Source organism: Acomys russatus, chromosome 21 (assembly GCF_903995435.1).
Source record: "Acomys russatus chromosome 21, mAcoRus1.1, whole genome shotgun sequence".
Lineage (NCBI taxonomy): Eukaryota > Metazoa > Chordata > Mammalia > Rodentia > Muridae > Acomys > Acomys russatus.
In genome coordinates this window covers 32,191,827-32,208,081 of record NC_067157.1, presented here as the reverse complement: position 1 = coordinate 32,208,081, position 16,255 = coordinate 32,191,827, and the positions used below count along the sequence as shown (strand labels likewise).

The following is a 16,255-nucleotide window of genomic DNA, read 5'->3' as shown; positions in this document are numbered from 1 at the left end:
GGAGCAGAAAGGACGGTCCCTTGAGAACCTGGAGAAAAGGAGCAAGCGTGGCACTGATTGTCTCTGTGCTCTCAGGTAGTCAATGAACATTTCCTATAAAATGCAGAATTCGACCAAAGTTCAAGATACGTGACACTTGAGCTCGTTTAAGGAGTCAGACTTCAGTTGATCTGAAAGGAAGTGTACACATATTCTCCGCTGCCCGCTCTGCTGAGCGTTCAAGGTTTTACCCAGCTGCTTTCTTGCCCTTCACGTTGTTAGCTGTTCAAGTTGGGAGTGACTTGAGGTGTTTTAGTTGCGTTTTCACTAATTCTGCGCTGTAGCCTTTAGTCTGGTGTTGACTGTGGATTGATGAGCTTTAAAGGGGTCTCAGCCTCCTGCATCTGCATTCACTCATATCATTGGATTACTTTAGCGGTTGCTGAGGTTCCTGTTGGTCCTTCCTTCAAACACATAGCTCATCACCATATTCTATTAGTTTTTTACTAGAATCTTAAGAATCCTGTTTTTGTTGTTTTCCCTTTCTAACACCCAGTTCATCCTATACTCCAGCAGTCCATTTTATTAGAATATTATTGGTCACTGAAGTTCCTATGTTTTCTTGAATGCCACAGTACTTGCCCATCTGGAATCACTGTTTTGATCTCTCAGAATTCTTTTAATGGTCCTGTTGCTTTCCATCTTGTTTATCTAGCACGTCCCTTACAATGGATGCTGTCTGTTTGTGTTCCCAGTGTCAGGATGCGATACATAGGATGCAAAGCTCTGAAGACCCAGTATACAGATAGTGTCTGGTATGGTGAACTCTTGGTGGCGTTGCCATCTGTGTGGGCGGGCTCCTGTGTGGACTGCTGTTGCGCTCCCTGGCCCACTTGTATTCTTCCAGATTGGACAGAACTCCCCCCCCCCCCCCCGACTTTTCCATGTCCTGTCTTCATACTGCGTCGTTGCAGGTCACAGCGTGACACTGAAGCATGTCCCTATGGCAGCTCTTGTTGCAGGTCACAGTGTGACACTGAAGCATGTCCCTATGGTAGCTCTTGTTGCAGGTCACAGCGTGACACTGAAGCATGTCCCTATGGCAGCTCTTGTTGCAGGTCACAGTGTGACACTGAAGCATGTTCCTATGGCAGCTCTTGTTGCAGGTCACAGTGTGACACTGAAGCATGTCCCTATGGCAGCTCTTGTTGCAGGTCACAGTGTGACACTGAAGCATGTCCCTATGGCAGCTCTTGCTGGGCTCCTGAGCTCCTTCTGAGTAGAATCATGGTCTTACTCTTTGATCTCTTTCCCCTACCACAATGTCGTTCCCTTTTCATCATGAGTGACTTAGTGCCAGAGTTTAAGTCTGGTGCTGTCAAGAGACCCACAGGTTGTGTGTTTTCTCCTGGTGGTCAGCTTCTTAAAGCACTTCGTGTATACAGATTCTTTCAGTTCCTCATATACCCCCACTATGGAGACTGCATAAATATTGTTTTGCTGATAAGAAAGCTAGGCATGGAGATAAGGTAGACTCACTTCAAATTTGGGGTATATGGTAGCAGAGCCCCTATTTTATTGGCATTACTAACCTCCAAGTGACTGGTATTTGACATATGTGGGCTGGAAAGATTTGGCCAGTGTTGACAGATCCTGACAGTGCTGAGGACAGTCCCTTCACAGAAGCATGTGACCACAGTCAGAATGTCAGTGACATTGAGGAACCCTACTTTTTGAGAACTTGATGAGTCCAGGATAGCTTTTACCCTGAGATATTCGTAAGAGAAAACACATTCGAGAAGTCGCACCCTAACTTCTCTTTGCCTTTGTCCTTCAGCAGTTACTGGGACATTGAAAGAAGCTGTTTGGAAATGATGTGCTGTTGTATGTTTCTGTTCCCATGTATTTTCCATGTGCTCACGTCTTACTGTGTACTGTGTAGAGCAGACACGCACATGTATATGGGATGTGTAGATGCAACCCTCCTACATGATATAGCTCAGATTCTCTAATTATTGAGCTATTCTTGTGACACTTCCTGACTGTAAGTTCAGCTCCTTCTCTCACATTTACTTTTCACATGAACTTCAACAAAACAATGTTTTTCTCCCGGCATAGTTTCACTGGATTTATACTGCCAGGTTTATACTGTTTTGTTATGTATTCTAGAAACTTCATTGGATAATACTTCAGCAAAACCAGAAATCCTGGGTTCAAGACAAGGCAAAGTGCTCTATTTTGCTGTGTGTGACATGGTCCATGTGCAATCGAGCATTTCTTGATCCTATTATTGTAGTTATTTAAGAACTGGACACTAAATGGGCATAGAAATGTCCAAACGGAACACTATAGAGATGAACTTGACTGACCGCAAGCTTCAGTAATCATTTTCTAATGAGAGGCTTTCTTCTAAAATACTACTCAGCAATAAATTGTCTCTGTAATGAAGTCCGATTTCTTAGATTCATGTTTTTTGTGTTCTTGCAAATACGTATATTTCAACTCCATCCAGAAGTAGATGCTCATTTGGTGGATGTGACAAACTCAGTGTTTTGGTTAGGCTGCGCCCTACATAAGAATATGTCTGGTATCCTGTTCTTAACTTCTCTCCATATGAGGCCGTGTATCTCCATGGTGTAAGTGGGATCCCAAGGCAGAAGCTTGAGAGTCCTTTATAGTGGTGTAGAGAAAGTAAAGGGTTATAGAATGTGCACACAGCGTTTTCATGGATGAATCACCAATATCACTCGCGGTTTCTGTTTTTCCCTTACCTTGTCTTTCTAAACAGTCTGTCCTGAGAACATTGAATTATTTTACTTTATACTGAATAAGTGGAAAATGAGTCCTTTAACATAAATCTGCAAGAGTTCCCTTAATGACGTTCTTGCAAAACTGTGGGTGGGTGTTTGTGTGGGTGTGCGGGTGTGTGTGTGTGAGAGAGAGAGAGGTGTGTGTGTGTGTGAGAGAGAGAGAGGGGTGGAGCTACATACATATTAAAATTTATTGAGAGAGGATAGATATTCAAAGTTTATTGATTTGTTTGAACAGTGTGTAGAGTTTTAGTTCTGTATGTCATGCTCCCCAAGTTTTGGGTCAGATTAAAACTGAAGCTTTATGAACTCAGACACATACTTTTATCTCATGTATTTTGTAGTTTGTGTCTCAGAGTGGTTTATAAGTGTTTGGGAATAACCAGCATTAAATCCAGCAAGAGTCAGCAACACTGATATGCTGCCGCAGTGGTCTACCTCTTCATCCTTTATAAAAGTGCACACTGAGAAAGGCTCTTCTGGGTTCCACATTTTAGCTAACAAGGAAGCAGGGCAGTTGGGGAGGAAGTCTCAGTCAGAGGGTACCCCCAGGGGACAGGAGGTGGAGCTTTATTGCAGATGTAACTGTAGCATGGAGAAGAAGAGCTGGGCAGGCAGGCGGTCCTTACAGTGAAATCATCTAACCTGTGTGTCCTTATTTATCTATAAAATAGAGAAAAAGTTTTAATTACGTTTTAATGAAGGATGGAACACATAAGCAGTTCTTCCGTTTTTTATTAGGGGCTAAATGCTAATCATTAAATAAGAGTCTTCAGAACACACATCTTTAGATGGTTTGGTGGATGAGTGGGTCTTGTATAGCTTGGGCAAGGATCTTGATACCCTTTTAGAATGGACAGCACTTCTATGGGATTTCCAGGAAGGGCCAGCTGGAAGTTAAAGCACAGGAGGGGTTCATTCCTGCAAGGTTCAGTGGTGCAGCCTGTGACCTCCAAGAGAAATCCCGGAGAAAGTCAAGTTAAAGAAGGTGCATGGTAACAGCTGCTTAGTAGAAGGGCACGGCTGAGAGTTCAAGGCCTGTTTCCTACCCAGCACTCATTTCCCGCTGTTGGCATTTTAAGATTTGTTGTAAGTGTACTGCTCAATTTGGGGCAGGAGTGTTTGTCACCCAATGAATATGACGGGGGGGAGAGGAAGAGATTGTGTGTGTGTGTGTGTGTGTGTGTGTGTGTGTGTGTGTGTGTGTGTGTGTGTGTCTTGGTTTGTCTTCTATTGGTCCACGATTGACTCCTTTAGATGCTTGTCTATTTATGATCTCAGTAGGATTTGCTTCCTGTCCAGCCCAGCACTAACAGTAGAATGACTTTGTGTGTGATCTCTTTGAGGTAGCAAAATCATATGTGTATTTGCATTTTTTAGTTAAGAATGACCTGTGGTTTTTGCTGGCCTTCTAAAGGAACGTCTGACTTAAAAAGGAAGGAAGGAAGGAAGGCAGGCTAATGAAGTGCTTTGATGAGGGTATTCTTACCTCAATCCTGACATCTTTCTGTGTACTTTCACTTAATCAAACATCTGAAACATCTTAAGTCTTGAGCTGGGCGTGGTGGCACATGCCTTTAATCCCAGCACTTAGGAGGCAGAGGCAGGCAAATCTTTGTGAGTTTGAGGCCAGTCTGAGCTACAAAAGGAGTCTAGGACAGCCAAGGCTACACAGAGAAACATCTTGAGTCTTAGATGTAAAAACATACCAAAGTAAAATTTATTGCATCCCAAAAGTAGTGTAAGATCATCACACTTTTTTCCTCTATGCTTACAAGACCTCTAAAAGTAAAAATTACATTATTTCAGTATACTAAATATATAGGAATCAACATTTTCATGAACCTGTAGAATATACTAAAAGTGAATCTTAAAAGGAAGTTAGAATTAGTTTTGTAGTCCTTGGAATGAGACTTTCATCTTACATTTTTTCTTGTTCCTAGAAGTCAAGGTCCGCACATGCACAGACACACACCACCATCACCACCACCATCATCAGCATCAACTACCATAATCACCATTACCATCATCCCCATTACCATTATCATCACCATCACCACCATCACCAGCATCAACACCAGCAGCAGCAATATAACCACCACCACCACTACCAATCGCTATTACAATGCACCAAGTATCTACCACCTTCTCTCTTCACTTTCGCTGAACCCTAGGAAGTGCTTTAAGTGCTTTTCTCATGCAAAGCCAAACCCTCCAGCTCTGCCACAGTCTCCCCTGCCATTTGTCCTCTTCCTTGTTCCACTTGTTTGTAGGCTGTAGGCCTGGGGCCTAGGAAATCAGCTTTATCCATTTTCCTGCCCTTCCAGCATCATTGCTCCTGTAACTTTTCCCCTTCGTCTCTGCATGTTGGAAGTTCTTGTCTTTTGCCTGTGTTAGACCTTGCTAGCTCTTCTGCAGGCGCCTGCTTTACGGCCTCATAGCTGCCTTTTCTTCCTCACTGCAGACTTCGGCCTTCACTCAGCACAACCGCATGCTCTGCTAGTGTATTGGGAAGGCCAGGACTTTGAGCTGACTCTGCGGTGATGTTCACTTAGCAGCCACTCAGTCTGATTTCCTCCTCCTCAAAATAACTATTTCATACCCATTTTTACTACCATTGCCACCTTGACCTTTTCTTGGCCTATAGACCCTACTTTTCATTTTCAGTACTTTTCATTCAGCTTAGGTTTCCTGTCCTCCAAACAGTCAGTTTTTGGAGGGCGATATCTTTCGTTTTTACTTTGTCTTGACACCTGTTGGGTAGAACCTTGACCTTGCATACAGCAGTCCGTGTGTTTTCTGTTAATGTCTCATTATGTCTAAAAAGGATCTAAATATCATGGCTACCTATTTTTTGTTGTTTTTAGATGTTTTTAATTAAAATAGAATCATAACACTTTGCCTGTCTCTCTTCCTTTCAGCCTCTCCCAGCTGTTGTCCCTTGAACCCTTTCATGTGTCTCAGTTGGCAGCTCCTTTCTCCTTATTGTTATGTACATGTGTGTGCACGTGTGTGTGCACATACATATATAACTGCAACGTACTAAGTCTGCTTTTGTTGTTTTTGTGCATATAGTTTCCAGGCTGACTACTTTATACTGGACAACCAAAAGGGGGCTCATCCCTGGGAGAGGGTAATTATTATTCTCTCAGCAGCCATTGGCTGCTTGTAGATACTTGTTTATGGAGAGACCCTGAGGGATTTTTTTCCCCCTTTCACATTGACATATCAATTGATAGCATCATTGTTACGGTGTTATTCATGCAGCCTGTTCTAGGAGAGGCTGTTTTACAGTAGATTTCTTGGTATTTGGAGTCTTCACTCTTTGCACTCCGTTCCCACATTGACGTGACCATAGATGCAGGGGCTGTGATGTAGAAGTGTCTGTTGGTGCTGGGCTCCCCATGGTCTGTTGATCTCTGCACTGATTTCTTGTCATGGTCTCCATTTGCTGTAAAAAAAAAAGAGGCTTTTATGATGAGGGCTGGTATAAAGATAAAATTTAGGATGTAGTAAGAGGTGGGAAGACAGAAAGATGGTGGCACCCGTAGGGCGTACGTACTCTGTGGCGGCTTGACAGGCCCTGGGCAGGTGGCCCAAGTCCTCGTGGTCTGTCCCTTGAGGCTACACCCTCTCAAGCAGCCAGGCTCCATGGCACTTGTTGGGTGCCTTGTGTCTGCAGCGGCCCCAGCTGATCACCAAGCCACTCACCCCATTGCAGGAGGAGACAGAGAGAAGCCTGTATTCAGACCATGAGCTCTGTGCTCTCCATGAAACTCAGCAGCTGGTGAAGAAAGCCGACTTGATGATGATGAACAGGATGAGGAGGGCATTACACTTGCACAAGATTTAGAAGCTGTGTGGGAGCAGGCCTTCCTACACTTCAAACCTGGAGCTCGGCTAATAGAAGCTGATTAAAAAAAAAAAAAAATGACAGAACCTCCTTGCATCGTAAGCTAGACAGAAAGCTTGTCCTCTTAATCAGAAGCCTGGAGACCAAGATTTTTGGAAGCTCCCTCAAGTAGAGTGGCAGCCTACGGAGCCCCTTCGAGGGACAGCTGAGTGGGTCTTGACTACACTCTCAGAAAACAACATGGAAACCAAGTTCCTAGGGAATGCACCTTGTGGCCACTGCAAGTTCATGCTCCCCAAGGCAATGCGGACAGAGAGTGACCTTGGGGTCAAAGTCTTCTTCAAAGCTATGTTGTCTCACCAGAGGGTTCATGCAGGCCAGGAAGAAGGGCCACCATGTGTGGGCTAATAAGGATGAGTTGGGTGACTATCTGCAGCCCAAGTACCTGGCTCAGGACAGGTAGTTTTTCCTGGACCTCCGATGGCCTCAGGTCAGGCAGTTTCTCCTAGACGTCCAGTGGCCTCTGCTACCTGTGGATGACGCTCACTAATCAGCTATTAGGATCTCAGGAACAATGCTGATGCTCATTTACAGGGACCATCAAGCACCATACTAAATTCTGAGAATTACATGTGTCTGTCATTGTGTTGGGAAAAAAATAGAATGCAGTAAGGAAGGAATTAAGCTAGTCTAGCAGAGTGGTGGTAATAGATTTTGTTGTTGTTGATGATTCATGAGCCCTGGGGAGCTGACTAGGTTGTCAGTTCTATTGAATGGGCTTTAAGTCTATTGAGAGGTGCTAGTAGCTGTGATCCACGGGTATTGCGGCTGGATAGGACTGTGTAGTTGCTCCCCTCTGCCCTTTGGCAGCTCGCATATGCTTTTCTGGAACCATAGAAGGTAGAGCACAGGAAAGAGGCTTTCAGATCAGATCCAGCTCCTGTCAGCTGAGTCCTGTGTCCAAACTTGTGGTGCCTTTGGCAAGAGGGACCACCCCGAATCCCTGGGAAGTGACCAAGGGCTACATCTGTAATGTAGATGTATAGATAGGCTCTACATCTATAATCCTGGGAGTCATTTGGACTACCCTGACCAACTATTTGAAAGGAGGTTTCTCATGCCTGCTACTAGTGTTTTTGTTGGTCACTGGTTCTTAGGGAGAGCAATGTTCAAGTGGCTTAACTTTCTTTAAGGTGTATGTGTGTACATACACTTATGTGTGTTGTATATTATTTTAGGTAAACATGAAATATGATTCCTTGACGTTGCACTAATCGTGGTCTTCCTTCGTCCCCCGTCCCACCTCCTGTACGGACCTCCCACCCTCTCCCTGTGGTTTCCTGCTTCATGTCACCTGTGATCCACTGCCTCTTGCCCCGTCTCTACGTTCCCTTTATACTTCATGTTTGTACTGACATTTGAAGATACAGAGCTAAAAGGCAAAGGAAACATCAACTGAACAAGAAACCCACACATTTGGAGAGAATCTTCACCACATTCAGAAAGGATTGATATCCAGAATATTCAAAGAAAACAAACAAATGATCCAGTTTAAAAATGGGCTAAGAATCTCAGCAGTTCTTCTTAGAGGAAATAAAAATGGCTAATGAATACCTAAAAATATAAATACAAATTAAAATAGCTTCGGGATTTCATTTCATCCCGGTCAGAATAACTAATATGAGCAAAACAACTGACAGCACATTCTGGTGAGGTCATTGGGAACACAAATCATTGCACTCAAAGATCAGTCTGGAGAATCCTCAAAACACTAAGTAAGATAAACGTACCCATGACCCAGCTATGCCCTCTTTCCACACTGGCTCAGCAATTCTCAGAGCCACCATGTCTGCCCAGTTCATAGCTGGGAAATGGAGACAGCCTACAGCCCTTCAGCAGATAACAGATCTTAACATATTCATAATGGAATGCTGTTCAGCTGTTAAAAAAAGATAATGCCATTTGCAGGCAAGGTGGATGGACCTAGAAAAGTTTATGTGTGTGACCCAGGAAGGCAAACACACGTTCTTTCTCATCTATGGGTCTTAGCACTTGATTTGTTTGTTTTGCTTTTGAAACAGGGTCTTTACATTGCTTAGGCCGTTCTGGAACTCACTATGTAGACCAGGCTAGCCTCAGATTCAGAGCTCCTCCTGCTTTTTCAGGGATTAAAATTGTGTGTCACCATGCCCAATTGCACTTTTTTTTAAAAGACTAGTCTTTTATTATTAAAAATTCCTTTTTCATTCTTATTTAAGAAAAATTTCCCCAGGCTCAACAGAAAAATAGCCATGAGAAAGTGTCCTCATATTAACCCCTTCCCAACCCCAACTGAGTGTGCCATGCTTTGGATCCTGATCCCTGCTGCCTCCCCAGACATATCAGCATCAGCAGTGTGTCCAGCGAGCCCTCTCAGTTTCCTTTTGAGTAGGATCCTAGGCCCTTTCTACAATATTCTGCCGCTTCCATTTCCTGCCCAGCATTCTTAGTCATTCTACGCACCTACACTGCTCCTCTAAGTCATTACAGCCAGATTGGAGTATCAGACACCATGAGGTGTTGAGAAGCATTTACATGTCCCCACCATGGGTCTGCAGGCCTGGGGCTTGAGTAACAAGCAGGCTCTGTAGTCAAGCTCCTCGCTACTTCCACCCTGAGATGGAGCTGTCTAGAAGAAAGCTGTGCATAAACAGCCTCGTGTCAGATTCTGCTTCCAAATGAGTTATTAAAACCTTAAAAATGTCAGAGCTGGTGACTTCCAGGTTACAGATGAAAAGATGGTGTGTGTGTGTGTCTGCTTCTCACTTTGCTTGTTTTTACCTCATTCTGCCCGTTACTCCCTGCACTCTTCACTTTAAGTCTCTTGTACACTACTAGTGACCCTTATCTAAAGTTGCCATGGTTGCCGCGTTTGCAGCCTCTTACCACCTGATTGGTCAGCAGCCTCAGGTCCTATGATGCCTCAGGCCTGTTACCTCCCTTGGTCTGTCACCTTTTCCTGCTCCCCATCTTGTGGCAAGTGTGTCCTCTGGCACTTAGATGCTGAAGAACTTCCCGAGCTTTATAATAAGGCAGATCAGATTTGTCTCCTCACGTTGGCAATCTCCTGTCTTTGTTTTCAGATTTCTAGCTCTCTTCCAGTTAGGTGCTCATGAACCACAACGCATGCGCTAGTTCAGGCCTTGCATGAGTTCGGGTGCCTACTTGCCATTCAGAGTTCTCAGACGGTCTGGTTTCTGTAGTTTCCTCATCCTCAGAAGGATTGTTTTTACGTATTGTTACTTTATATTCTCCTTCCTGCTACTTGGTTACCACTCTGTGCCGTTCACTTCTGTGTCTTGTGTGTGGCCCAATGGGCCTGTGCGTTTCACCTCTTGAGCTTCACAGGGCTCACTTTCTCCACTCAGAACAACTCCTCCTCCTGTAACAGCGTCAGTGACCAGGCGGCCTTCTGGAGAGGCTTTCTAGTTCATGTGTGCTGTCATCAGATCTTATGGCACCATAGATGAACTTTTTATACCAATAACAACAGTTTAATTTTACATTTTAAAAATCATTTAATGGTCCCCTTCTAGACTCTCTGAGCACATTTTTCTTCTTGTTCAATTTTGCATTTCTGGCCAGACTGGCCTATAGTGAACAAAGAGTTAAGCATTTTTTTTTAAAGTAAATTCTGTACACTAACTTGTCTTTCCTAATTACTGTAGCACTTTCTGTTTATGTGTCTACTAGTTTACCACATGTAGTTCCCATGTTTTTGTGAATCCAAGCCTGTGGGTACTCCTTGAAAATTAAGAAAATACATTTTTAAAACGATAGAGTTAGGTGTGAATCCATAAAGTCTTACTCCGACTCCTAACTTATCCTTCATGCTTTTGACTTTCCTACATTGTCCTGTTCTCTGTGTGTGGTTAGCATAGAGCATAATGCAAGTAAAAAACAAGGAATGTTCCAGCAAAATTCAGCAGACTTTAACTTGTTCATCAGTTGATAAATCTCAGGGGATCAAAAATAGCTTAGCCATCTGCTAACAGAACGGACAGTTTTAGCGTCGTGAAAGGGTGTGGTCACAGAGGCAGGTAGAGAATCTAGGTAGAATGTCAGAATAAGGCTCAGCACAGAAACCACCTTGACTTCTGATACCGAAACTTACCAGTCAGCTCAAGATTAGGAAGAGATTTGCTGGGGTTAAACATGGGTGTCCAGACTGTCAGGGGTTTCCCAGAATAGGCCATAGTCTTTCAGCATATTTGTCTCACCGTTTAAAGAGAAGGTCTGTATACAAAGACGTGAATCCTGTGAAAATTAATCGCACTCTCTATAATATGCCATATGTTTCTGGAAACTAATTGTCCTTTTATATTTTACTCGTATTTAGGAAAATCAGTTGGATCTCGGTCATCCCAGAGTGAATCTGAAATTGTGCCGAAAGTTGCGAAGATGACTGTGTCTGGGAAGCAGAAGCAGACTTTGGGGTTTGAAGTGCCTGGGTGAGACTCTGAATCATTCACCTTTAAAACACCCGTTCCTCCTGAGCATTGATGAGAACACCTTTTCAATTTTCTGTAATAACCCACTAGCGCTCACGTGCCTCCTGGACAGTGTGTAGAGCAGAGGACAGGCGGGGCTGAGAGATTAGCTCTGATTCTAACTTTATTGTGCGACTCACTGTGAGTCACCTCACGTTAGTGACTGACAGTTACCTTACATTAGACGGAACAACTATGTCCTATAGAATCTGGTTTTGTGACATAGGGGATTCCTAAGACCTCTGGGTGGTCTGGGCGAGCAGCTCCTGAGAGTCAGTGAGCCGGACTCAGTGATTTTAATAGTAAGAATCCTGCCTTGGGCTAGAGCAGCGCTGGCTGCTTTTCTAGAGGACTCAGGTTCCAGTCCCAGCACCACATGGTGGCTCACAGCCATATCCAACTCCAGTTCTAGGGGATCTGGCACCCTCTTCTGGTCTTTGTAGGCATTGCACATACTTGTAATGTATGAATGCAGGCAAAATACCGATAAAGGAAGGAAATTAAAAGTAAAATAAAAATATTGCCTTGAAGTTCTTGTAACTCGGTGTGTTTGTGTGCTTGCACATTTGTGTATGTCTATGAATATTTGTGTGTGTGTGTGTGTGTGTGTGTGTGTGTGTGCACTCATGTGTACTCAGTTATGTAAACATATGGCCTGCAGGTCTGCAGGTGTTGTGCTACCACGCCCAGTTCTTGCTCACACACCAGTAAGCTCTCTCTCCTGCTCCTCTTTTAATTTTTATGCTGAATAAAGTGGTTCATCGTATCAATAACACATGCAATTAAAAACTCCTAGAACTTGGACTATGTAGGGAAAAAGGACTAAGTCAACATTGACAGTACTTGTTATTGATCTTAGGAGTTTTTACTTTTAAAACTTGTAGGAGTTTTTAATAGTGAAGGAAAGTGAGTTACATGTGTCTCATATTGTAAAATATTAATATGTAGCCTCTTTAAAATTGTTCAGAATTTTTATTCTCTAACTATCCCTTTTGCTGGGCTTGGCTGCATGCACCTGCTATTCTAGCACCTGAGAGGTGGAGACTGGAGGATCAGGAGTTAGCTACGTAAAGCTCTGGGCCAGCTTAGGCTACCTGAGTCTGTCTCCTAAAAGTACTGTTTATAAGTTATGTATACCTTATTTACCAGGCATACAGGGGAAGAAGTCATCAACTACTAATCAGGACGACTCATTTTTAGCATTGTGAAATACAGTCTCAGGACCCTTATTGCTCTTCTTTTTATAAACATCTGTGGGAGTGGGAACATAAGCAATGGTCTCCCACTTCTCTGTTTGGATTTCCAAACAAGGCTTTATCCAGGTCTGGTAGCCGGGACTCCTACAGTCCGTGTTAGTTCAGTGATGAGCGACATAGAGTTGATCTGTGTTGTGTAGCTTGAACTTAGTCAGATGATGTTGAGTTGTTCAGTTCTGAAAGTTGTCCTTTTCTCTTGTAATCAGGGTTGAGTTAACACAAAAACCCTTCTCGGCCTTAATGTGTTTAGTTATATTTAATTCTGTTATAGGGGCCTCTTTTTTTGTTTTGAGACAGGGCATGGATCTCACTACATAGACCAGGCTGGCTTGGAACTCAAAGATCCACATGCCTCTGCCTCCTGAGTGCTGGATTGCAGGCGTGCGCCACTGTGCCTATCTAGGGAGACTTCATTGAGCAAAATAAGTAAAATACACAGCCCTTTCTTTGAAGGCATTGTGGTCTCGATGTGGAAAGTTTCAGAAGTCTTAGCAACCTGCAAATAAGCTTTAGGTAATATATTGTATTGGAAAGACAGACAGACAGAGCTTCTGCACAAGTATCTGTAAGACAATGGATGAAATGATGAAGAAAGAGAAGTGTTTATACACAAGGAACTGGTGACCATGTGCAAGTATAACTTCTATAAAGTCCAAACACTGAGCTAGGAGGTCACACAGCGACAAGTGCTTCATGAAGACAGGGCCCATTTGCACTCATCAGTACATCATTTAAGTATTAATCAGAGTCCTTGGAGATATATTATCTTAAAATTACATTTGTAAATATAGTAAAGCTTTTTTGGTTTTATGTCTCTGAGTCAACATTTTGACAGGGCTCAGTGGGAAAAATCATTAGAATATAAAATATCCAATTAAAGATTGAGTACTCGGAACACTTATCAGCACTTAAGACAAGTAAAGGTATACTTTTATAGGATACTTTGTAGCATTCATAATCTGGATAAAATTTGGGGCTGTTCTGGTTTAGTCTCAAGAAAACACAGAAACAAGGAAACACTCTTAGATCGATTTCCGCAGCATGAGTTTCTACATGGCTGAGGTAGTCCTAGTGGTGCCTATAAGGAGAGAACAGAATTAATAATTCTGCTGACACAACAGCATTGAAATGACTGCTGTTAAGTTCTCTACTCACCTTTGTATTGCACAACTCATAGCTTTAACATCAGTACCTTGTTTCTTTTCTGGTACATGTGTTAGGGTGTGCCACCATGTCCTAGTTGTCTTTCTTGGACTGTTCTAGTAGACTTGGGGTTTTCAAGTTTCATGGTCTCAGCACTCTATCTGGACACTGAAGTCCCAGCCTTTGAGAGAGTGATTGAACATTTGCTACATGTGTATAAATTACTTGTAATATAGTGTATACCATATATTAGAATTTTAAGGCTAATTTATTCTAGTTTCATTTCTTTTTAGGCTTTTAGGTCAGTGCTACATATAATACAGTGTTTCAGATTGACAGAATCCTCTCACTTCAAGTGGATTAAAATATCATTTTAACAGAGATAACTTATTGGAGTGTTTTTGACAATCTGGCATCAGGCAACATTTAATACTGAAATTGGGCATTCTGTACACTTATGCAATCCTAACACTCTAGAGGCTGAGGCAGGAGGATCCCAATCTTTAGGCCAGCTTGTACTGTATAATGAGATGGCCTGCAAAACAGATGGACAGACAAACAGACATAGAAACACAAATAATACTGGATAACTATCTCTTGAAAAATAGAACATGAAAAATTTAAAACATATGGGTTGTTTAACTTGAGTTCAACCTTTATGTGACTATATTAAGTAAAATATTACAAGCCAGACTTTGTAGGCACATGCCAGTGATCCCAGTGTCTTCGAGGCTGAGGCAGGTGGGTCACTGTGAGTTCTAGACAGGCTGACTACGTATTGAGTGTCAGCTCAGCCTGTGAGTGCATAGATTCTGTTTCAGAACAAACACCCAAAATAAAAGAGCATATAATATTTGTAGTTTCTCAAGATTAAAAGGCCTAAAAATGGACAATCAAGATGGCTCAGAGAGGGGGCAAAGGTATTTGCTCCTCAGACTTGCTGCTTACAGCCCCCAGGAGCCAGGTGGTAGAAGGAGAGAACTGATAGCACGCTTTTGCTGCTTTCTGACCTAAACACTTGCGCGTGCACATACACATACACACCCCTACACAGTCCCCTTATACACACCCCTACACACACAAATCTGAAAAAAAGTTACCAAGAATTAAAAAAAAATACAATTCATAGTGTATTGAATTTTCTTGAAAGCCCCCATTGATCCAAAACTTTGTCTATGGCCATACCATTGCGTTTACATACACCCAGTCCTGACCCTACCATCACATATAGACCCAGTCCTGGCCATAACATCACAAATACACACCATCCTGACCCTACCATCACATATAGACCCAGTCCTGGCCATAACATCACATATAGACCCAGTCCTGACCCTACCATCACATATACACCCAGTCCTGGCCATAACATCACAAATACACACAATCCTGACCAGTGCGTCACAAATACGACTTGATTCTGACTGATCATGGGGGCTAAAATCGGATGAGAGAGTGGCAGTTCACTTCTCTGTGTGTGCACATGTGAAAGGTGGCTCATTGTTTGGAGGGCACTCCGCTTTACTAACATTGAAAGCTGTACCTACACCTCTGGAGCACACGGAAGGAGATTGACGTCACATGCCTGAGAGATGCTCTGTACTTAGTCTTGCGAGTGCCACGTCAGGAAGTAAGGCTAGTCCTTTAGATTTATACATTAATGGTCCCTCTTTTGGAAAGGTCATGTAGAAATAAGAAATCAGCTTAATTCGTTAAAATCATGAAATTATATGAGAAAATGTCTGAAAAAATATTATCAGTTTATTCTTTGAGTCATAGCAGTCAGTATAGGCCTAGGCCCAGAACGGTCATTTTTAAATCTTAAAGGCATTAAAGAGTTTTAAATAGCCGCTTGTACCTCACAGGATGCAGGCGTTCCCTGCCTGAAGCCTGACAGTGTGCATGCCTGCTCCCTCCTCACGGTCAGCAGACATCCCTCCTGAGGTTCCAAGGCTGCATCCGTGTGGATTGGTCTTGCTCGCTTCCACTTCCACCTTGACAGACCTAAGAACGGGAAGAGACATCACTGCCCTCTCACACAGTAGGGCAGCATTTGACATGGCTTTCTGATGTTTTTTTCTGATCTGCTTCCTATAGCTTAACTTCCGAGGAAAATGGAGATAGTTTGCATGCTCCCCACAAAGGAGCTCCTGGTGACGAGGGTCTTGAGCCCAGCACTCTTAAGCCTGCCCTCCAGCCTCCCTCCGCCCAAGCGTCGGACGAGCTGAGCTCAACTCCAACGCCCGTGAAGAAGTCTGGCAAGCTGAGGCAGCAGATCGATGTGAGAGCTGAGCTGGAGAAGCGGCAGGGCGGCAAGCAGCTGCTCAACCTGGTGGTCATCGGTAATGCCCTTGTTCTGCCGTGTCGGGAGGGCCGGCTCTAGGCAGGCAGCCTCTGGAGCCGCAGAAAGCAAAGAGGCATCGCATCATAATGCATTCTAGTCACCAGGGAGAAGTGATGCTATGTCACCAAGGAGGTGGTGGCATTTTCATTTGGTGAACATTTTGAAAACGGGATGTATTTCCCCCAAGAAGGGAAAACTTACCCTCTCTAAAACTATGTGTGCAGTTCTCCTCCCTGCCCCCACATCTAGGTGTTTTAACCTTGATAAAAATTGGTATTTCTTACTCTAAATGCTGCCCTGGGCTATTGAGTTAGTCATGCAATGCCTCAATGTGAACAACA

The 16,255-nt window shown here is 43.4% G+C and overlaps 1 protein-coding gene and 1 pseudogene across 2 annotated transcripts in view; both read left to right on the top strand.

Moving 5' to 3' along the window:
* The window catches only part of Hbs1l (HBS1 like translational GTPase), a 67,565-nt gene that overhangs the window by 28,161 nt on the left and 23,149 nt on the right, over positions 1–16,255 (top strand). For both annotated transcript variants that reach the window (XM_051164299.1, XM_051164301.1), the window contains 2 exons: positions 11,021–11,132; positions 15,668–15,912. In XM_051164299.1, coding sequence (XP_051020256.1) covers positions 11,021–11,132; positions 15,668–15,912 — 357 coding nt within the window. The remainder of the gene's footprint in view (positions 1–11,020; positions 11,133–15,667; positions 15,913–16,255) is intronic.
* LOC127204905 (39S ribosomal protein L46, mitochondrial-like) lies at positions 2,298–7,105 on the top strand (annotated as a pseudogene).